Source organism: Harmonia axyridis, chromosome 1 (assembly GCF_914767665.1).
Source record: "Harmonia axyridis chromosome 1, icHarAxyr1.1, whole genome shotgun sequence".
Lineage (NCBI taxonomy): Eukaryota > Metazoa > Arthropoda > Insecta > Coleoptera > Coccinellidae > Harmonia > Harmonia axyridis.
The window spans coordinates 74,170,860-74,196,072 of NC_059501.1; the positions used below are offsets into that span (position 1 = coordinate 74,170,860).

Sequence of the window (25,213 nt, forward strand, 5' to 3'; positions counted from 1 at the left end):
TTTTTCCAACATTTGTGGCCGTATATCGGCAATAACACGGCGAATGTTGTCTTCTAAAGAGTTTGTGGCTTATCCGCATAGACCAATGACTTTACATAGCCCCACAGAAAGTAGTCTAGCGGTGTTAAATCACAAGATCTTGGAGGCCAATTCACAGGTCCAAAACGTGAAATTAGGCGGTCACCAAACGTGTCTTTCAATAAATCGATTGTGGCACGAGCTGTGTGACATGTTGCGCCGTCTTGTTGGAACCACAGCTCCTGGACATCATGTTTGTCCAATTCAGGAATGAATAAGTTAGTAATCATGGCTCTATACCGATCACCATTGACTGTAACGTTCTGGCCATCATCGTTTTTTGAAGAAGTTCGGACCAATGATTCCACCAGCCTATAAAGCGCACCAAACATTCAGTTTTTCTGGATGTAACGGTGTTTCGACATACACTTGAGGATTAGCTTCACTCCAAATGTGGCAGTTTTGTTTGTTGACGTAGCCATTCAACCAGAAGTGCGCTTCATCGCTAATGGACGTAGTGCGCGATACTTATTCCGCACAGAACCATTATTTTCGAAATGGAATTGCACTATTTGCAAGCATTGTTCAGGCGTGAGTCTATTCATAATAAATTGCCAAACCAAACTGAGAATAAATCACTTGACAGCTATTGAATCGGTCGCCATCTCGAACAGTAATTCCAACTTAAAGTTATATACCTCGAAAAAAAACACCCGTTATAATATTGGTCCAGCACACAGGGATCTGACATGTACTCACAGTATTTTGGCACCACCTGCAATGAAGACCCGTTATGCCCCCCTTGACAGGTTTCCGACATCTAGCACATTTTCCGTGACAGTTGCCTTCCACCCAGAAATGGTTCAGGGTTTGTGAAGACTTTTTACTTTTTACATACGTCGCTATACAGCTGGCTGGTGCTCTGTGGACGCATCTTTCATGCACCGTGAATTTACAAACTGAAACAGAAGGAATATAGATTAGCTGGTTCTTGTTATAACTTCATTTTCGAGCGCTCGTTCACCGAACGCCTAGGTCGTATTTGACTCACTTATGACGATTCAAAAACGTCAACAAAATGGTTATGAACGCACAGGATTTTTTTGCATCGATATGTGATAGTAGATAAAACATGTATTCATTAGTAAACCCCAGAAGCTGTCATAGCTATCCAAAGTGACCAAAACCTCAACCATCAGTTGGCAAGGTTATTTTGGAATGTGCATGGTATACAAGGTGATTCACGAAGTTTTATAATAATATAAAACTTCAGAGGAATTGAAAAAAATCGCAGGGAAAATTCAAAATGAATTTGTTTAAATGCAGAATAATAATGAAATTAATTAATTAATTAATTAATTAATAAATGACTTTATTCCAAAAAACTTTTGGAAATAACTATTTCAGACCTATCATTGACTAGGTTCATTGTTCAAATGATATAGGTCTGAAAAAGTTAACGCAAAGAGTTTTTTGAATAAAGTCTTAATATATGCAATAACTGAAGTTCCCTATGGATTCGGTACTTTCCTTGAAAGCTGAAGTAACTACAAATCAAGTAGTAGTTTTTCAATGTCAAGTCAAGTATTTTAGATCTAGTACTTGAATTATATCAAGATACTTGATTTTCAGCAGTTTCGTTGTTTATTTATTTTCATTTATTTATTTCACTGATGGTAATATGTTCTTTCCAAATTTCAACATTCCTCAACCCTTGCGAATAATATATATAGTTCGTAAGGCATATTAACCTCGATTCTGGGATTAGTGGTTCCTCATTGCGGATAATCTTCAGCTTTCTGGATCACTTAGTAGATTGAGCGTCGAACTAGTTATTCGGAGGTTACGGGTTCGAGTCCCGCTCGAGGAGGCACTTTTTTCATAATTGAAAATTCATCTGAATGCCGTGAAATTGATTTCATTATAAAAAAAATATGACCAGAATCTGACCCATAATAAACATCAATGATCTCTTACTAGTAAATCTCAAAAATCATTTACATACTTACAAGTACAACATAACCCCTTCTTTCCAAGGCCGACCAACATGTTCAAACATAAATTACAATAAGCCGGTCTACTGAAATGCTTGAGTCTCCATAAGTGATTGCCGTCCTCTTTCACATTCTGATCTAAGCCCAGAAGGACAAGCAGCGGGATTGTGGTTAAACCACCACGTTTCCACTCTTCGAGGGATACTGTGCCATCCGCATCGTAATCGATCTCTATCATCATGTCCTGGAGGATCTGCAAAAGAGAAATTCGAATAGAAACCTAGATGTGAAATAAATTAGCACATACTGTCAACGAAGGTCATTTTGATTTGAATCAAGTCCATAACTTGAATTATTGAAATTTGTGCAGTTGTAGGAAAAGAATAGTGTGCAACATGTGGAGAAAGTCCTTTTCTCGCTCGTGTGTTTGCGGCACTCGCCTTACAGGCTCGTACCACAAACTTCCACACTCGCGAGAAAAGTTGGACTTTCCCCACTTGTTGCACAATATACTATTTTCTAAGATTGTAATGAAATATTGCCTTTATATGATCATCTACTTGCATTGAAAACGAAAGATTTTGCATGATATACGCAAAAAGCATCATGAAATGATCGAAATCACCTCAAGGATAACAAGAATTCAACTTACATTCAATAAGGATTCACATTTTACCTGGATATTCAGATAAAATGAAAACTTTTATTATTAGGTGTACAACTTTGCTTTCGTCGTTTTGCAAATAGATGGCTGTAGCGATAAGTGGTAGTCGGAATAAATAGATCGTAGATGTCATACAATAAGCTTAGGTATTTGTTAACATAACGCCATCGAAATATTTGTCGATTTGTGTCTGCATCATAAAGTTATTCTTGATTAAACATGTCAGCTTACAAGCCGAATTCACGTCATTTGCTGGAGGTTTTGATTTTCTGCTTCAATATAAAGAAATCTACTTATGGTGAGGCCGCTTTTAGTGAAAGAACGAGTCGAGAGTGATTTCAACGCTTCAAGAACGTTGATTTTGACGTCGAAGACCAGCATGGCGGTGGAAGAGAGAAGGTTTTTCGAAGATGTAGAATTATAGGCATCACTTGATCAAGACTCGTGTCAAACGCAACAAAAATTGGCAGGATCATTGGGAGTGACGCAACAAGTCATTTCAAAATGCCTGAAATTCATGGGAATGATTCAGAAATGAGGAAATTCGTTGCGTTTCGAGTTGAAGCCGAGAGGAGTTGAAAAATGTTGAACGGCGTTTGTTTGCTTGTGAAGTGCTGCTTTCAAGGAAGAAACGGAAGGGATTTCTGCATAGCGTTGTGACTGTGGAGACGAAAAATGGGTTCATTACGATAATACCAAGCGCAGAAAATCATGGGGTTATCCCGGTCATGCTTCTACGTCGACGGTCAAACCGAATACTCACGGTTCCAAGGTCATGCTCAGTATTTGGTGGGACCAGCTCGGCGTAGTGTATTATGAGTTGTTAAAACCGACTGAAACAATTACAGGCGATCATTATTGAACGCAATTAATGCGTTTGAGTCAAGCATTGAAAGACAAACTGCGTAGAGAAACAATTGTTATCTTTATAATAAAAAAGTGAGAATTAGCATAACCTGTAATGAATATCAATTAACCAAAATGACAGAAGTTTCAACAAGGAGTATTGTCCCATATTAGTCACATCGAAGTAGAATTTTAAAGTATGAAATTGAGTCTGCGGACGATAAAGAGATCCTTATATGTATAAAACAATATACAAACAGTGAAATTCAATATGTAACATCGATAGGAACACTAAATCTATTTATCAAATTTCCAGGATATTGAGGAGCTGATAATGATTTGAGATATTCTACCAGGAAATAATTAATCATAAGGTAAAATTCACAATGTTTTTCGAAACTTTGACACATCAATGCCTGAGATATTTCTCACACAGTAAAAAGTTTCAATGGCTATTCAATAAGAGTTATTCTGATCTCCATTATTATTTCATTATGCAAATAACTGTAATAACTATTATTTCGAATGCGAATAACAGTTATTGAAAATGTAGGAAATATGAAAGAGCTTCTGTGTTTCTGAACAATTCCTATTGACATAATGAAATAGAGGAGGTTAAGACAGTAAGAAATCTGAAAAAGATACAGTGCAGCGAAACAATTGTTATTTACATAATGAAATCATCGAATTCAGAATATTTGATGTCAATTAAATGGATTTTCACCAAAGTAACGACGAAGTCAATTAAACACATTTGACAGAAGTTTCAACATCGACATTATAATCACATCGAAAACAGTCAAATTTTTCAGTATGAAATTAAGCTGTGAACGATAAAAAGGTCCTTATATGGAAGAATATACCAGAATTCATATAGAGAACAAAATTCCATATAAAGCAGCGATACGAACACTAAAAATCCATATCAAAATTAATAGTCGGATATTAAGAAACTAGTAATGATTTGTAATATTCTACGAGGAAATAATAAACCAAAGTGAAAATTTGCAACGGTGAATCAATAACCGATATCTTTTTCACGTAGTAAAAAGTTTCAACTGATAGTTAATATGAGTTTTTCTAATCTCCACTATTTTATTGAGAAAATGACAATTGTTTCGCTGCAACTGTGTAGCGAAGCTACTGAGCTTCGTCAGATTTCTTTCATTTTGAGTAACTTATCCAAAATGTAAGAAATCTTAAGTGTCTATGTGCAGAGAAATCATTTCAACAGTTATTTGGCTACACACACGCAGCTGTTTCAGATTTGTTATATTTTGAATAACAGTTATCTACTCAAAATAAAAGAAATCTGATGAAGCTACTGTAGAGCGAAACAATTGTTATTTTCATAATAAGAAAGTGGAAATCAGAATTATATTTGATATCAATTGAATGTATTTTCTCCAAGTGAAGACCTTGTTCTTCAAATACTTGAAAAAAGAATTAACATCGATTATTGTCCCAAATTAATCTCAACGCCAACTTTCAAGTTTTAATTAGTCCTGCAAACGATGAAGTTGGTTCTTATATGAAACAATAAACCGAAATCGATACAAACAATAAAATTCCATATACACCATCGAAATGAACACTTAATCCATTTATCAAAATTGTCGGATATTAAGAAACTAATAAAGATTTTTAATATTCTATGAGGAAATAATAGGTGAATTAAAGTGAAAATTTGCAATGATGAATCAATGACCGATATAATTTTCACGTAGTGAAAAATTTCAATTGATATTCAATAGAGTTATCCTAATCTCCACTATTTTAATATGAAAATAACAATTGTTTCGCTGCAACTGTTTAGCGAAACAATTGTTATGATATCATCTTTCTTTCATTTTGAGTGAGTAACTGTTATTCAAAATTAAAATAATAATAATAATAACAGGTCCTCATTTTAACCTCAGCGAAATCAAGAAATCTTAAGAGTCTATTGTACAGCGAAATTATTTCAACAATTATTTGGCTACATAATAGTTCTTTCAGATTTCTTTTATTTCGAATAACAGTCATTCAAAATGAAAAAAATATGATGTAGCTACTGTAGAGCGAAAGAATTGTTATTTTCATAATAAAACAGTGAAAATCAGGATTATATTTGATATCAACGAAATGTATTTCCACCAGCTAAAGACCTTGTGAATAAAATACTTGAAAAAAGAAACAACATCGATTATTGTCCCAAATTAATCACAACGCAAACTTTCAAGTTGAAATTAATCCTGCAGACGATAAAGATGGTCCTTATATGAAACAATAAACCAAAATCGATAAAAACAATAAAATTCCATATACAGCATCGAATTGAACACTAAATCCATAGCAAAATTGCAGGATACTGAGGAACTGAGCCAAATAAAAAAAAAACATCACATACCACTCCGATTCTGACGTGACTGATATATGTTAATACTACACTCGCATTAAAAAGACTAAAGCAGATCAGGACGGCTAGATGTTGGAGTGGCAGCCCTGATGGAGGTATTGCTGCCTAGCTGACCAATTTGAATAATTCATGAAGGATTGACGCATTTCTATATCCCGTATGGATTCGGAACGGGGTATACATTCTGCATTGTAATTTATCGAAAAATAGAACGAGGAAAAAACGACGCTGTTGAATGTTCGATAAACCCCACGCATTTGGCCTTTCTGTTTTGACATACAGATAATGGACGAATGGATTGAACAAGGTGTAATCCATCGGATCATAACGAGAAAGAAACAGAGCTTTTTTTGCTGGATTACATTTGCTTCAAAACAAATGTTTCAAAAAGTGGGGTGAGCGAATGGAAAACTTGCACTGAAAGCTGTACTCTTTCACTTCAGTTTTTGATGCAGCTATGTATAATACTTCATTCTTTTAGTTTGAGATTCCGATCTATGAATGCTAAATCACCAAGAATCAGGAATATAATCGACAATGAATTCATAGTTCAATTTAATATATGATTTATTCAAGAAGAACTGCTTTCTTTTCGTTAGCATCTTTTTTTGATGATTTTAGATATTTTACGAGAAATCAATGAATCATAGTGAAAAATTTGCAATGTTTCTTGAAATCTAGAGATATCAAATAATGGAAAATCAATGCCTGATATATTTTGCACGAAGTAAAAAGTTCCAATTGATATTGAATATGAATTATTCTGATCTGCACTATTCCATAATGTGAATAACAATCATACAGTAGCTTTTTCAGATTTCTTACATTTCAAAAAACGTCGCTGTTGAATGTTCGATCAACTTTACGCATTAGCCTTTCTGTTTTGACATACAGATAATGGACGAATGGATTGAACAAGGTGTAATCAATCAGATCATAACGAGAAAGAAACAGAGCTTTTTTTGCTGGATTACATTTGCTTCAAAACAAATGTTTCAAAAAGTGGGGGTGTAGCGAATGGAAACTTGCACTGAAAGCGGTAATCAAGCATTACTTTTTCATTTCAAATTTTGATGCAGCTACAGTAGCGTACCCATCCATAAGCCATAAAAATATTGGTTATTCGTTTCCGATGTCCAAATTTACACTTCTTGAGATTGATGTTCACCTGTCGAAGTGTCAGCTGTTGTATTCAAATGCAAAAACATAAAGATTCGTCTTCTTTTGAAGAAGTTTTCCAAAGAAGTTTCCTTACTCATATTAATATCGTGATATATAAGGTTGTCACTTATGATATATATTCCCATTGGGGGAGATATATCCCCCTCACCCCCCTGGGTACGTCACTGTGCAGCTATGTGTAATACTATATTCTCTTAGTTTGAAAATCATATATATATAAATTCTAAATCACCAAGAGTCAGGAATATAATTGAAAATGAATTCATTGCTCAAAAAACATCAATTTAATTTTTGATTTATTCGAGAAGAATGACAAAAAAATGTCAGTAACGGCTGAAATAGTCATTCCAAATTTGAAGGAGTTGATTTTTGAGTGTCGATATGAAATAAGAATTTTGGACGAAGTTGAAATTTAGTATTCGCCTCCTGCCATATTGAGATCATTTCCATAGTAACATTCTTGGACGTTCGCCAAAAAAAAAAAGTCAAGCTCAGTGCAATGTCATTGCATTGAATCATCAAAATGGAGTGCTTAGGTTATACTTACTGAAATTATTCGTTAAACAGGGTGTTTCATTGGGAAACAAAAATACTTCACAGGTGCATAGGTGGCACCAAGGCGGTTCTGGAGATACCCCATTTATTGGGTCTTACTGTCTTAGTAGCCGAGATACAGGGTGTTTTATGATTTTTGCCCGTTTCTTTCTGAGGCCATATCAAACGAACCACCTGGTGAATTTTCTTCATATTTGGCGAATATGTTCCTGATTGAGAGCCCAAACGTATCATGCAATAACCGCCTTGAAAATCCAGGTCCGGGTTAACAAAAAATTATGAATCGTTTGAATCCTCGAAAAATTTCCCTTCACATCAGAATTTTGAAAATCACTCGAGCTGTGCTGTTGTGATGTTTCGCGAACTACGTTTCGTGAATCGATGCATAATCGAATATTGTCTATGCTCTTGTGATATTATAACTATTTATTTAACGAATAATATTTTTGATTTCTATAAATATAAACCAAAGTGCTGCAATTTGAAAAATTTAATGGCATTTCACTGAGCTTGAGTTTTATTTGTTTTTTTTTCGGCAACGTCCTAGAACGTTACTAAGGAAATGATCATAATATGGCAGTTGGTGAAAAACCAAAATGACTATACCACGTCTCCTAGTAGGCTCCTCATATTTCTGAAAATTTTTCTGGAGCTGTTTCTCTATCTGAGTAGTAGATTTAGAAGGATCTTAGAAATCTGATTCCACCCAGACGTTATTGTATAAAGAGGAACCAGTTTTGCAATCTCATACCATAGCATAACGAAAGGATAGTAAGCCAGTGTAGTGCTTTTTTCGATTCTGTTGATGTTGAGCGATATCTAGTTGTACTCACGTTTAACTCGAATTTTACTGTCAAAAATTGGTCCGTAAAGTGAAGCCCTCTGAAAAAATTTGTGTTATTTTGAAGAACTAAAATATTTGAAATAGAGTGGTCAGAAGATTTCTATATTTTGAATAAATATTCAATGAATATTCGAATATTCAAATGTAGGGGTAACTTAATAATAACATAAAAATTGTTGGCAATGTCATGCGAACCCTTTTCAACCACGCCACTGAATGAATTATCGTATTATTTCTGCGCCATCTATAGCTCATGATTCAGCGCCATCTATTATCGAGTTACTTCTCCACTTTGGGTAGTCACCAAATCCAAATACAGTAGCGACCCCTGGTGACTATTTCCTTGCCGTCAAACGGCGGTTGGCTTACTATCTTTTCCTTATACTATGCTCATACTGAAATTTTCGATAAAATATTTCCGAGAATCACCCAGTCTTGGTTGTTCGTAAATGAACAAGAATTATGTTTATTATGCAACTATATAGTGAACTATTTGACTTCTATCAATTTGTCAAGCTATCTTGAATTTCAGAAATATCAAAATTTTATCGCTGTGAAACGATCGTCGCTATAGACAGTTTATCACTAAAAATAGAAGGAATGAAATAGTCAATTCAAAAATCATGGAATTTCTAATATCCACCCGATTTATATTCGAACGAAACACCGTCATATAAAATTCAAGACATTTTTATGGATTTTATTTACTACCTTACGAATATTGGGTAATATCCGACAATTTCACCCCATAACAATAGCCCCATTTCCCGAATTGTGTAACTGAGCCGATGAAACACTGAACTGCACGTATCATATTTTCCCCTGCTGAGTAATCGATTTCCCGAATACGTATTCGTATATTTTTAGGACTCTTTTATTTGCTCATTCAACAGAACCGTCAGCTGTTTCTATTCACTTCTGCTTTCACGGAAAAGCTTCCGGCTTCATTTCTGCACTCGTTATTCTCTCCGCCCACCTGACGGAACTGTCACGGAAAATGATACTTCTGGGGATGTTTTCGAGAAGTCGGGCGTGAGAAGCCCTTGGCAAGAGGAGACATAAACCCAATGTGTAAGAAGGTATCGAAAGGAATATCACTCGAAATTCAGTCAGAAAATCGTGAATTGGTTTGTATAAGGTGTAGTTACAAGAAAATCATTATTTATGCATGAAAAACAAGGCTTTGATTATCATAGTACTGAACGGTTGTGTTTAGAATTAATATAATCAGTTTGAACCCTTATCATACTCCGCCTATGAGTTTCATAGATTTTTCTAGAAACTGTAGGGCCGTGTGCAACCAACCCCACTTGAAACCACTTGAAACCTTGCGAGTCTATGCCGGAACGCAAGTTATTTAGTCCATTATACAGTCCACTAGCATAAGCATATATATGTAACCATCAGAAGTGAATATATTATTCGTTAACAAATAGCGTTTTTTTATCGTAACATAAAGTTGAGAAAATACCCAACAGATTGAATATGCGCCGTTTTGTTCGATAACTTATTGCCATTTTGAAGGTAATATCATTGTGCGTCACTCATAGAAGCCTTCGTCCCTATTGGCAAAAATTTGAGACAGTCGTTCTTCACAAGCCTCTGCTGAAGCGAATTTTTCACCAGAAAAATTGTTCGCTATGGACAGAAACAGATGGCAATCACTTGGTGCCAGGTCCGGACTATAAGGTGAATGAATATGGAACTCCGATCTGTTTCCTGGATTTCTAGCGAGTCACCATCGATGTATGTGCTGTGGAGTTGTTCTGCTGGAACACAATTCTTCTCATATTGACCAAAGCTGGCCGCTTCTGGGCGATTGCTTCCTTCAGAAGGTCAAATTGTTCACAATGCAGTTCCGAGTTAACAGTTGTGCGTAGGGAAGCAGTTCATAGTAGATAATTCCCTGCCAATCCCACAAAATACACAGCAGAAACTTCCTGGCCGTAAATCCTAGCTTTGGCAACCGTTTCCACCGTCTCACCACGTTTAGACCACGACCGTTTTCGCTTGACGTTGTCGTGAGTGATCCATTTTTTATCACCAGTCAACAACCGCTTCAAAAATGGGTTGGTTTTGTTGATATTCAGCAACAATTCACAGATGGAAATTGAGCCCATGAGGTTTTCAGCATTAAGCTTCTTCTTGAGACCAGCCTTATGCAAATGGCTCTAAAAGGTTTTTTGTGTAATCTTTAGCTCTTGAGCGATCGAAACAGTGATTACACGATGGTCAGACAATGTCCATGATTTTATCGACATATTCGCATCACCGAAACAATAAATTATGAATTTTTGGAAGTTTTTTTGCCATTAAGTCAAAACGGGAATGAGGTGTGACTTTTTATCTTGCTGGAACCTCATATCTTTCAATTTATACCATACATTTCGGCCAAAAAAAAAAAACGGTAATCATTTAGCTATATCGATGCAAACTGAAGGTTTAATTGACACCTTCTTCATTTTCGAAGAAGTAAAGGTCAATCATTCAACTAGACTAAATTTCGCATCGTACAATTATGTTTTGTGGTCTCTCGGCAGTTATATGAGGATATTCATTGCACCATATCAGACAATTTTGCTTGTTTACATAGTCACGAAATCAAAAATGCGATTTGTCGCATTTGAAAAATCGCCATCCAAACGTTGTTGTTCAATCACCCAATTGGCATATATTCTAAGCGTTCCAAGGTCAGCTGGCTTCAGTTATTGTATCAACCGAACCTTATAGGGATGGAAATGCAAATCTGGATGAAAAATACGCCATAGTGTGCCGTGAGAGCGCGCCTAATATTATGCGCGTCGACGAAAAGATGAATTTGGATCTTCTTCAACACTCCCACTTACAGCAGCAATATTCTCGATCGGGCGTGCATTTTGATTATGTCGACCATAACCTGCCTGTAATATACGAAATGTACTAACTATAGAATTTTATAGTATGTTTTAACATTCTTCACACGTTTAGCAGTAGATGAAAGATTCATATTATTAAACAGCTCAACTGAACATATTACGCTTAGGATGACAGTCCTGGATACCCGTGAGGTAACGGCCAAGGCCCCTAAGAAGGTTGTCAGTTTTATCAACGCCATTGATGACCTCCTTGGGTTTCCATGAATTAGTAGGGTAGAGAACAAAAAATCTACATTTTCGCAGTTCTCGAAAGGCTTACCATCAAGCCACAACGTCCCCAGTTCAAATAATAATAATAGGATGGCAGTTCTGTTTGCCATATGTCATTGAAACAGGGCTGTGAAATCTGGAACACGCCATGGACAACCTAGTGTAACCTCCACTCAATAAGTACCAATAAACAATTTTTTCTTGAAAATTGGACTGCATTCGTCAAAAAATTTCTGAAGTGGGTATCATATAAACTGGGATGTCAATGTCATCCGAAAATTATAATCAAGAGATAATCGGACTACGATCTTTAGATTTGAGAAGAGATAACTTTAGCATTATGCTTATTTTCAAACTTATCAATAACCTCATCGATTGTAATTATTTAATGAGCAGAATAAATCTCAATTGTAGTCCAGCGCTCCTTAGATCTCGAGAGGTTTTTCACATTAGCTTTGCGCCAACAAATTATAGTGTCCACAGCCCATTATCTAGAGCTCTTCGCCTAGCTAACAAATGTCAGGCTGATATATTTTCAGTATCTATATTCACCCTGAAGAAGCACTTCGAATCCCAAGCTCTTACTAGCCCGCTGGCATCTCAGATCTGATTTTTGCCTATTGCACAAAATTAGTGAAAACATTTTTGATAGTGTATATTTCTGGAAATTTGACTTTATGATTGAGTTCTTGTGATACTTATGTGCTTGTTTATCTATGTTCTTATATATTATAATGAAGATTGTTTTTGTTAAAATTTTTCATCAATGTAAAATGGCTTTGCCGTCTGATCAAATGAATAAATAAATAAAAAAAGACACCTGCGAGAGTGATACATGTAGCCCAAGAGCCCACGACGGCCAGACCTTCATCACTTTCGAAGAGCTTAAAGTTTTTCCGTGCATGTCCACATCACAAGTAAAGAAGACCAGTGACTATAGAGTATGGGTTGTGGTTACTTCGGCTAACAGGTAGTGAAAGTGTATGAAATCATACCTTAATTTCGTTGAAGTATAAAGCTCCATTTTTTATATTTTTGTTGCGACAAAAAGCGATTAAACATAATGTCTGTGTCTAGCCGAAATTGTCCTCACAATACTTAATATAAATTTACCTAAATTAGTGTAACAAAAGTCTTTCGTGGTACTTGTGTGCTACAACTTTCTCATTCATACGTTTTCCAGAAAGATACAATAGAGAATATATTTTCCTTACCTTAATAAGTGTGCAGGCACCATGATTCCATTGCGACAATTTAGAGAATAAGAAAAAGAAGAAGAAATTCACGGTGTGCAATATGATTTTATGTTTGTAACCCAGGTATAAAACTGGGAATGAAAGGAGTTCAGTAAAGTAAGTTACGAGGTGACCAGTTGAGTTAGTAGAGTGTTCAATAATGTTTCCAAGTGCTGTACTACAATAACGTTCTCGTCTGTCGTCCATCAGTGTTTTAATAATCTTCACGAAAACGCGAAACCCCAAACTTTCTTCGGGATAACTTAAGACAACAGGCCATCCATCGTCGGATACTAATGACAGTTGCTATCCCATGTCAAACACCATGTTCAATTTGACCATGGTTTTCATCGATTTGTGACAAAAAGCCTTTTCCTGGTGGAAGAGAACTAGAATTGAAGTCGAGGACAGAATCGTTATAAGTGAATGGATCTTCATCGTTGGAGACCATTCCCGACTCGAAATTCTGAATGAAATGATAGAGTGAACTGTTCGGAGAACGAGCTATGTGTTCATCAAATATCAGATACCCTGCATCATCTAAATGGTTGAGTATTTGCACTTCAAAACTCGTTTATATCAGACTGTTATTCAGGAACTACACTAGATATTATTTACATTTATGGATATTTTGATGACGACGCCGAAGCTGTGAATGGGGATTATAATATAAAATTCAAATAAAGAGAATATTTATCGTCGAGTATTGCTTTATTCCTGCCAACAAGGAACTTGTGAAATCGATAGCGAGAATTTCTGAAATGCGCCCTTATTGCTGTCGTGATAATAAGTTGTGGGATCAGAAGATATACAGGGTGTTTCCTAAACATGCGGCAAAAATTCAGGGGGTTGTTACTTGGACTATTTTAAGCATGTTTTGTCCTTGGATGATTTTTGAAAAACCTCTTTGTTTCGAAGATACAGGGCGAACAACATTTTTCATATTTTTAAAATTAATAATAGTTTAAATAAAAATGCGTACCGCACTGTGTTTACTAAGTAGGTACAATTTATTTTTAAATTTGTTTAACAACATTCCAATTACTAAAAACGGCCAGTTTTTTGACTAAAAATTGATAAGTGCAGATGGTAAAGGAATACAGATTAAACACGGTTTTCATTTGAATTCGTTTTGTGATGTATTAGCAATTAACATTTTATCTTTGATTATTATGAATCGCTATACAAACACCGAGATGACTGACATGCATTTCATTTATGGACTTGCTGATGGAAATTCATTAAAAGCTAGTAATTTTTCATAATAAAATGTTATTATCTGAAATTTTGTTTCCCCTATATCTTCGAAACAAATAGGTTTTTCAAAAATCATCAAAGGACAAAATATTCTTAGAATAGTCCAAGGAACAACCCCCTGAATTTTTGCCGCATGTTTAGGAAACACCCTGTAGATGAGCTCTCCTTGTTTCTAATTAGCTTTTCAATATGCAGGGTGTTTCTAAATTGATGCGACAAACTTTAGGAGATGCATGCTCGTTTGTAATTAAGATGGGTCTTTCCCATAACAAAATTTCCTCAGCCCATCCCTTTCCGGAATATCACCCTTAAAAGGAGGTGACTAAAATTCAATTTTTATTTTTTTTTTAAATTCCAGTGAAGATAGAAACTGGAAATTCTGTAATTTTCGTGCACTAGCAAAGGACTAACCACGGGTATTTTCTCAATATTCCTGTTACATTATACGGGGGAGAAATTAGCAACCTTTACTTTATTTCATATCAAAACTTTTTTCAAAATGAAGGGTTGCTCATTACACCCCAGTATAATATAACAGGAATATTGAAAAACTACCCGTGGTTAGTCCTTTGTAAGTCCTCAAAAACTACAGAATTTCAACTTTCTAGCTTTACTGGAATTTTAGAAGTGGAATCAAGCTCTTTAGCACAACAATATATGAATATGAATATATAAAATATGAACTACTTGATGCTATTAGTTTTTAAACAAATTTCTGCGAGAATTTTAAAAATGATAGCTGACGATGTGGCAGATCATCTAGCACATATGATCAATCTGTCCATCTTAGTGTTTTTTCCAAGGTCATTGAAAGAGTGGTAATGAATCTTATGACTAATTACCTGAACAAGTACAATTTAATTTCTAATTGTCAGCACGGTTTCGGAGCTAAGAGATCCACTCTAACCGCTGCTCTCCACTTTTTTGATCACATTTATCGCTCTTTGGATAGAGTACTTTGCGTATGTAGTATATTCTTTGATGTCACAAGAGCTATTGATTATATTGCGCCACAGTTTATCATCAGTAAATTGTACAATCTGGGTTTCGGAGGAATTTTTTGGATTGGATTTCAAGCTTTTTATCTAATCGAACCATGTGTGACAAATATGAAACTGAGTTAGAAGTTCCCCAGGGTTCTGTTCTGGGGCCGCTACTGTTCATTCTCTTCCTTAATCACGTGCCCTGTCACATTGTTGATGAGTGCTCAGTAATTTTTGTCGATGATACTTCTGTGGTGGTCTCGGCACCGAGCCGTGTTGAGCTTCTGAATCACTGTGAAATTATTCATTTAATTTTTTTTTCCTCAAATATTTACAGGAGATGTCAAAAAGAGTATAGATAAAAAAAATTTCTTCACAATAGTAATAGGTATAGTACACAACATGAAACAATAGTTGCGACCTTCGTACATTGGTGTCAAACTAATGCTCTGATTGTCAATATGTCTAAGACAGAATCAGTCATATTCGAAATAAATGAATAAATTCTTTGGCCGAGCCACTTCGTCCACAATATCAAAACATAGTGTTGAAATCAAGCGATTCAATAAAGTTTTTGGGTTTATACGTTGATAAGAACTTGAGATGGTATGAACACGTGGATCATGTTTGCTCATCATTTTACGCTATTAGACGCATTAGAGACTCACTTCCCTTTAATGCAATTTTAAATGTTTATTATAGTTTATGTTACAGCCATATAGCCCATAATATTTTGGTATGGGGTAATTCTGTTGAATTCAACAGAGTTTTTATATCGCAAAAGAGAATAATTAGGATGATGTTCAGGCTGGGTTATCGAGATCATTGCAGACCTATATTTATTGCAAATGGTATTCTGACAGTACCTTGTATCTTTATTATTTAGTTCTTGCAATATGTTAAAGAAAATGAATCACTATTTGTCAAGTTGTCTAGTTTTCACAGCTACTCTACAAGATGCTCATTGTATCAAATTATGAAACTTTACAATCATTTACCAGATTCTATCAAAATTTTGGATGAATTGAAATTTGAAACGAAAATTAAGTAAGTAATGCTTTGTAGAGCATACTATAGTGTTAGAGAATACTTAGATGATAATTCTCTTTCGTGAATGTATATACATAGATTGACTTGTCCTATACATATAATGTCTCACAGGATCAAAAAATATTATTATTATTGATAGTTCTGGAAAGGAACACTTTCCATAATGGCGTAAAACAATCCCATAAGGTATATGGTATTGCACCCCAAAACTTTAATGGCCTCTCGACAAATTTTGGAGAGGGTAAGAGAAAATATCAATGAAGACATAGAATCGCATTAAACCTATATAGCGTCGTTTCAGAGAGGCAATGAAGGGAAGTTCTCGAATGTAACGTCGTTTACACTCAGTGACCGTAAAATATTTCATCGAAGTAGGAACAACCGCATCGGAAGTAGACATTTTACGATTTTATTGGAGTCACTCACCGGCTTCAATTCGGAAACATCCCATCCTAGATACTCGGCGACAGCCATCATTTGATTTATGATCGAATCCATCTCGTTCTTGTCCAAGACACCGTTGCCATCGGTGTCGTAAAGCCTGAACATGACTGCAACAAAAGAAGAAAATGATTCGATTTGCTGAACCATAACGTGTGTCTTGTTGGAAAGGAGAAAACGGAAAGAATCGACTGATCTTTCGGATATTATTTTACAATAGGTATGTATGAGGGAATAAGGTAGGAAAGAAGGATCTTCTGCTAGCTTGTTCAACCAGATATAAAGGGTGAGTCTTCGACTTCTACATATATTTTAACAGTAGATTATTGTCGAACCCTTTTTGCTTGCATTTTTTTTCGCTTCAGTCTAGATGAGATGGTGTAGCCGTTGTGAATTCTCATAATGGCTATGCCACCCCTAGAAACCTGCAGGGTGAAGTTTTTATGAGTATATATGAGTTACTATTCAAAAACAAAACAGCGTGAACTCACTTATTCTATTCCATTTGGCGAACGCCAATTTGTGACGTGTCGACTTTGAGTAAGCCGGGTCATAAGTCTGAAAATTCGACTCGCGACCGCACTCAGTGAAGATGGAAGTGAGTTCTTTTGAAATTAGGTGGTAACTAATAATGGACGCCAGGTAGAGATGTGCCTGTCTTAAGAACAAATTGCGTACTCCTCTATCAGAGTATCAATAAAACTAATGACTCAATGTCAAACATTCATTTAAAATTACAATTTGCAGTGGTTGGTATATAAAACAATGAAAAAGAATTCTCTCAGTTACCAAGGAACAGAAGGGCTTCCCAAAAACTTCACCTAACACTGGACATATGCCAGAAGGGCTTTCTATAAACTATACCTAACACCAAATACCAGTAGGGCTTCTTACAAACTATAATAACTAACCTAATCCTAAAAACAGAAGATTTATATCAGCTTAGGCTAAACCTTAAACTTAAGTACCGAAACTTAGCATAAACGGAGTTCAACAAACTCCAGCTATACCAGATATTTACTACAGATATTTGCATTTAATAGGTATTCTAGACACCTACTCATGATTTCTTCGATAATTCATGATAATAATAAAAAAATAAAAGAAATGATTTGTATTTCAAGTATTTTATTCAAAAATTTGGAAACATAACATAGGTTCTCGAAAATGTTGAAAGCGAAGGATGCAAAAGTAATAACAACCACTCAGTTAAAAATGAAAACAAAGGAAACATAACCTACACGAAGGATGTCCTCAGTCTGAGAATCGTGCAATCAGCTGAGTATAAACAAAAAATAAAACAGTAAAAAGGAATGAAAAAATATGGAACAATGTATGAACTGATTGTGTCAACAAATAAAACCATAAATTATAGTCATAAAAAAGATAAAATAAAAATATGGAGAGTAATGGAAACAAGAAACATAAAACAGTGTATGCTACAAAACTAATTACAGTCTCTTGAACAGGGGGATGTAGTTTTTGTTCAAATTTAAGTTTGTGTGTATGTTTAAACAATTATCGTTCATCGATATTTCATCCTCAATATGAATATTCTCCAAGAAGTCTAATTTCGTGTAATTCTTCGTGTTTGCCTGCAGCAAAATTTTTGCATTCTCATTCGTTGAATGAAATGTGGTGTCCAAAGGCAGATATGTCCGGGTATCTCAGGTGTTCCTGTATTCTTGTCTTAAGTGGTCTACAAGTTCTACCAATGTATGTGGCGGTGCAATAATCACACTTAAATTTGTAGACGCCACTTTTTTCGAGGGTGTTCGTTCTGTCCTTAGCGTTATTTAAGGATCTTCCCAAAGTCTTAAATGGCCTCGTGGAAATCTCAACATCCGGGCAGTCTCGCTTCAAAATCTCGACTGATCCACACCAGATTTTATTGATTATGAAAGGCAGGGAAATAATTCATGATGATGACAATTAATGAACTGTTTTATTGTAGCTTGGAAGCCAAATAAATGATTTATTCAGTGGTTACCGAGGTGGTTACTAATTGGTTGATCACGTTTGAAAATACGAATGAGTGGAATTAGTATGTTCTCTCTAAGTGCTAATAGCTATTTATTATCATTCAATTATTGATGTATTTTCGAACTCTGTTATATGTAAATGCAAATATTCTATTCGATATATTCTGACGTTATGACGTCATTGATTGCAAATCCGAGATGCCAACTTTGCTGAATTCAGCTCAACGACGCACGCAAAACCGGGCAATTTCTAAGATTTGTACTGTCAACCCTTTGGTATGTTGCCAATGTACTTATTTCATTTAATTCGTAATATGAATTGTTTTTGATTGTTTTCGATTTGGTTTTGAAGTTTATCAGCATTAATATAAAGTTTTATTTCATATTGATTCATCATAATTAATTTTCCAGTACACATTTAAATGTTTCCAAATTAAATCTCGAAATTTGTTTAGTACGCATTAGGATGTTTTTGACAGTCTGGCAAACTCATTTTCCTACAATTGCTGAAGTCATGCCATTGCTTAAATAAATGAACTATATTCTACCATGGAAATAATTGGTTTCACAGATTTCCATATGGAGTTGCCAGTTATAATTTGTAATTATTTTGTGAAATTAATTCATCTCCGTCTTGTTATGAATATTTGAACGAATTTAAAGTTGAAATTTAATTATTCAACTATTTGAAAATGCGGTCTCTTTTTGTTATGATTGCATTATGTACGTTCTCATTTTCTGTATTTGAAATGTTATAATCCAAGATGAAACAAACTTTTCTCTTGTAGTACATCTCACAACCTGAACAAATCGCTCATTTCATCACGATGAAAGTAAGTATTTTATGGTTCAGATGTCCGACAGGCCGCAAACATTAACTTTCAATCCTAATAAAGCTTCCGTAAATATGGTCTTTCGAAATTTTGTACGGATTATCGAATGCAATTTTGTACAAACTTTCATACATCTAAATGTACCATAAGAAGTCAAAACTTCATGCTGAATTTCATGTTCATCATAACTTCATGCTGAATTTCATGTTCATCATGTATCCAAAGCCAGAACAAATTCAAGAATCGAGATGAAATTTTGTAGGCAGTTTTTTTTTATTTATTCGTTTATTTATGTGTCGTACAAATGTGATCATAATAAAAAATGATCTTTAATACCACATCAAGGCCAGACAACCTAAGCGCTTGTGTGGCTTGTTTTGCACCTATCCTACCCTTCGACCTGATTTCTAAATCTTCTCAAACATCAATATTCAACCTAACTGAAAAATAAAAGTGCTGAACGTGCACAATTTTGTATTAATCGTATCGTCCGAACCATAGAAAGTCCAGGATAAATTTTCAACTAATCACTGGTTTTTTTTGAAGTTTTTCAACATAATTTTGTTAAAATCTGTTTGACTGAGAAAATATAATTGTTCAAATTGTTGATTATTTTCCATAATCAAGTACAGAACCAAAAGTAAAACAGTTCATTAAGTCAATATAAATATAACACGAGTACCTAGATGTACCTAGAAGTAGAATATACTCACGACTCCCTTGAGTCTCCTGAGTTTGCAAGATTATGAATTCAAAGTATAAACATCTATTTTATGCAAGGTGGTAAGCTTCTGCTTGTTATTGAGTATACACAGGATCGATTCCAACCGGAAGCAGAAAGAAGAAGAAAGATGTGTCATAATTTCACTATGAGTTTGAGTAACAAAGGTGTGACTCAAGTTGCTGAAGGACACAGTGATGAAACCTACGCAGAACACGCCTACTTCAAACAACTCCGAGCTTGCGAATCTCACAGAAGACTATTAGCAAAAAGAAGGAGTAAAATACAAATTCAACAAACTCCTGTTTCACAAAAAAGTAATTTTCTCCTTTTTCCTAATTCAGAATGAGTTATTTTATGATGCTTTTGCAAGAGAAGTTGCCATTTTATTCAGGCAACGTTGAATATTCCGGAAAAGAATAGAAATATTATCTCACTGTTGTATAATATAAGGGACATTTTGAACCACCCCTCTTCGCTAATCAAATTTTGGGGATAGGGCAAATAGGTGGAAAGATATGATGATGGTTTTTATTTCAGATGGCCCCCTAGAGAACAGTGTTGACATATCTGGGCGATTTCCCAGAATTATATTTATTACCCTCGTGAGAATCTTTTGTTGAAGGGATACATTGGATGAACTCTTCAATAAGAGAATAAGAAATTATGATAATTTTTAATAAATATTAGGAATTTGTTCGTTCAACCGGATGGTTGAAGAGATAAGAACGATTAGTCGAAGGGAAATAGGTAATGATCTTTTTCTTTTTTTCTTTATAGGGATTTTCATGATGTAAAAATTTTTTCACATATTTCCTGTGACTCTTCTCATTCCAGAACTATGAGCAAAAAATTTGGAATGGTTATCATCGAAGCAAACTATTCTGTTTTTCATAGGAGGATGTTCACCAAGCTTGGTGAAAGAGTATTTTTTTACTTTGCATTTGAGGACATTTTTATTAATTTCTGTACTCATTTGATCCAATAACGTTTTGTTTATTCACTATCGCTCGTTTCACTTTTGTTGAGACAGTCAATGAACCGTAGTGACCCTGCATGACCAAGAGATGGCGTTACTGGCTTAGCGTGGCACTCAAGCCCGGCACCGGTCGGTTTTGTGAAACTTACCGCACTGCGGCAGAGTCACCCCTCCACGATGAAGAGGGAAGGTGTATTAAGCAGAGTGATCTCGCGATCAAACATCGCAATCCCCTGAAAGAGGACACCTTCAAATTTGAATCGAAAACTAATCACAATAACGAACCAAAATAGGAATTCCAACTTGCCAGCTGATATTTCAGATTTTGGTCGCCGTCATCGACTGCTTTTCGCTCAGCTGACGCTTTATTTGACAAGAGTGTAAGTGATGAATCCTACATTCAAGGTCAGCAAACCATAATTTAACCGTTGTTTTCAATGGAGCAGAATCTGAATAACATTTAACAAGTTTGCACAGTATTTTCCCAAGCTTGATACTAACGAAAAGAAAAATTTTCATACTGGTGGCACCATCTGTGCATCATACATCGGGAGTATTGTAATCACTGACTAGTGCTATAATCTACCAGCAGGCATGCGGTGTCATTATTTTTAGTCAAGTAGTGCAATGATAGACAACGTTAGATATTTCCAATCATAGGAAAAAGTCTTCATAATCTAATCTTTAGAGAATTTCAAACAATCTACTGAACAAGCAGCCAGTTGAACAACTTCAATAATTATCCAAACATAATTCCAGAAATTTTGCAATCAATTTAATTTCAGCCTGAGGAACTTGTGGAGTATACTGTTTAGGTAAACTTTATTCGGAACCATTCAGTATTTTCATGCATCGTCGAGTTTTGTTGAACTGTCTGCATATTTTAAAGTTTGCCCAATTTATGGCGTTTTTAAGCTGAGAACATCCATGCAAATTTACGAGGAGGATTCTGAGTGATCGATAACGAATGCTAACAAAATAATTTTCGGTGTGCTATGAATCGACTTTCAGGGTTTTAATAAGCCTATTTTGTGAAAGCCTTCTATAATATAGTCTTTGGATATATCTCGAAGTAATAAAAATAGATAGAAGGAGACCTATACACAATTCGTGTCTCCATTATGGTTATCTGGTTATACAATGTGTCTCAAAAGAAAGTTAATATCTAAAAAAGCTATTAGAAAAAACTAGTTGTCAAAAAATGTTTATTAATTATGGAAATATACAACTTCATTTCGAAACTTTAATTCACGAAGGAAGTAAGAAATGTGATCTTTGTGTCAAATATCACAGGTATCTGAAATGTCTTTTGATTCCGATCAATATGTCAAATTTGTTAGCACATCTATGCTCCCTCTATATTTATTACTCTGAGGTTACACCCCATCCCAACCTTTGTTAAATGTATTGGGGTAAATTACTTTGACAAATTTACGCAAGAGCTCTAAAGGCTTGAAGTTTCAGTATAGGTTAGCCCCATCTGTCATTATGGACTTGTGCTCTATCACACACTAAATTTCCTAGATGAATTATTGGGATAAAGAAAGAGGTCAATCGACCAAATAGACCAGATTTATGAGATTATGGAGAAAATCATGCTTACGGGAACCATCTACAATCAATTTCTGAACTGAATGGAGATATTAGTCAGTCGTGTATTATCGATCATAGGGTCAGGTAATGGAAAATTTGAACAGAGAAAGGATTTCCATGTAAGGGCCATGTGCACAAAGGGTGCTTTAGGATGTTGTAGTGTAATGCATTGTTACAAGCGATGGTGGTTTCGTTTTCATTGACCGCCAGTATAGCAGCTATTATATTCAACAGAGGACTACTAGGAACTGTGACATCAAGGTAAATACGAAAAATTCACTAACATACACTTACTAACTAGGTACACCGAATTTGAAAATTTCAATTAAGATATTGAGAGAACTTAAAAAGTATTTCAACCAAACCACATACGCCATCTCTTTCCTATTAGAAAATATTGAGGGTTATTGAAACCCGAAAGTGGTTTTGGCGGAACAATTTGATCATAGGAATTCTTGATCCCTTATATAGAACTCAAAAATCATTTAGGATTATTCAAAACTCTCAATTTCTTAAGCTTGGGGGCTTTAACTGTCGTTTCATCATCACCTTTTGAAGTAAATTTAATAATACATTATTTCGTGAATAATGAACCGATTTTGAAAATTCCAACCTTCAAACTTACCAACAGTCGACTTCTCTTTATATTGAAAAAAAAATTTTTTTGGGGTTTGATGCCACCTTCATGGAGTTGTTGAACGAACCCATGATGGAAATTCGTTCCCCTCAAAACATAAGCTGATCCTTTTTTTTTTTTATCTTTGAAACTTCTTCGTTTCTGAGTTCTGGGGGTGGGTACAATTTTCGTTGGGAAAGACTGTATAATGAAAATAACTTGGTGTATATGTAATGAATGTGAATGATAATTCGCAATGAGTACAGGCTCATTGAAAGGATATTCAACAAATTCCCGGTTCTATCCCAGTAAAGTGAACGCAAACGAAGTCGTTGTCACCCCTCACATTTTATTAAGCATTAAATCCGTCATCCTGGCTTAAGATAAACACCCCAGGGTAGTTGGCACTGTTGATATCCCACGATACAACAAGTAGGTTCCAATTTCACACGATTAGTACAGGATGTCAAAGGCAATAAAAATGTAGTCGTAAAAACTCTAGAGAGGTTTAAACATAAACAGAACATAAAAATCTGTTCTACTCGGAGAGGGACCATCAACGCGGTGGTCCGCGTCCAACAAAATGGTTTCCAATTTAGGCGGTACCAACGGAACAACCCCATGTCAATAGTACATAACATGGGGTGGAACCAATAATCTAGGTACATAAGGACAATCACTCTGATTGGACGAAAGAAAAAAAAGATAGACGCTTAGAAAAATTTGGTAGAAGGAGGGTGACGATTATTCAACGATAAAAAACAACAGTTTTCAATTCGGTAGTTAGTTAGAGTTAGAAGTTAGAAGTTGGAGTCAGGGGGTTAGAGTTGAAGTTAGAAGTTAGAGTTAGGAGAGTTAGAAGTTAGAAGTTCGAGGGTAGAGAGTAAAAGTTCGGGGTTCGGTTGGAAGGTGGGACCAAAAGGGGAATTTGGTTTCGGAGTTCAAGTTCGATTCTTAGTTGAATAAAGTTCAAGTCGGTTTGCGGGAACGGTTGTCAGGAAAGTTACAGATAGGGAATTTGTTGAAAGATTTATTTGAACAGTGATTGTGATATCCAGGGTAAGGACATTTAATTTAATTTTATAAATATTGGTTGATGATTTGTCTCCTCATAAAAAAATTTACCAAAATAGTCCAAGATTGTCGAAGGTTATAATTTTTTTCTTATTTTTTGTCATAGGCTAGTGATGTGCAAAATTTATTGATTGTATTTTTTTCTCATGAATTATTTCAATATTATTAAACTTTGTTATCTAATAATACTTGGTCTCATTCAGTGAAACACCTCCTAGAAAAGATCAAATATAAGACTTATCCTAGTGCATAAGCCGGACGCACGAAAGGTTCTTTCGAAAAAGAGAAATTGAGTTAATTTCAACATAACTATACTGGCTGGAACTATTAGAAAGCCGCTCTTCTAATAAGTTCCTATTTAAACATTAACACCCAAGAACAGGCCAGTTTATTACAATGGTGACAGCGGTGGGATCTATTTTGATCTTTTTCTGAAAAAAAAAACTCTGAGGACTCACAATTGGTATTTTTTTGGGTTAATAATACAGATTTATTTCCAGGGAAATTTGATTTCCAAGTGATTAATAGTTCAGATTTATTTAAGTAAATATTGTTTGGCGAGGAGCAGTAAGAGGATTACGAGATCGGTGTACAGGAATTTGTTGTATGCATTGATATAATTTTTTTTATGAGAAAATTTGAGTAGAAATTTTATTCCTTATTATTTTACTAGAAATTTTGTACTAAAAAAAAATCATTTTGTTTGTTTATACAGGGGTTAGCTCAGAAGACACTTACAATGTTCCCGACGGTTAGCAGTAACTCTACGGCGATTACAAGTAGTTTATCGCAAATTCCATTTAGATACCCTTTAGGAATGATC

At 35.1% G+C, this 25,213-nt stretch overlaps 1 protein-coding gene across 4 annotated transcripts in view; it reads right to left on the reverse strand.

Moving 5' to 3' along the window:
• The window catches only part of LOC123671281 (diacylglycerol kinase 1), a 176,008-nt gene that overhangs the window by 25,181 nt on the left and 125,614 nt on the right, over positions 1–25,213 (reverse strand). For all 4 annotated transcript variants that reach the window (XM_045605027.1, XM_045605025.1, XM_045605026.1 and 1 more), the window contains 3 exons: positions 16,578–16,702; positions 2,028–2,265; positions 778–977 (listed from right to left, as the gene is read on the reverse strand). In XM_045605027.1, coding sequence (XP_045460983.1) covers positions 778–977; positions 2,028–2,265; positions 16,578–16,702 — 563 coding nt within the window. The remainder of the gene's footprint in view (positions 1–777; positions 978–2,027; positions 2,266–16,577; positions 16,703–25,213) is intronic.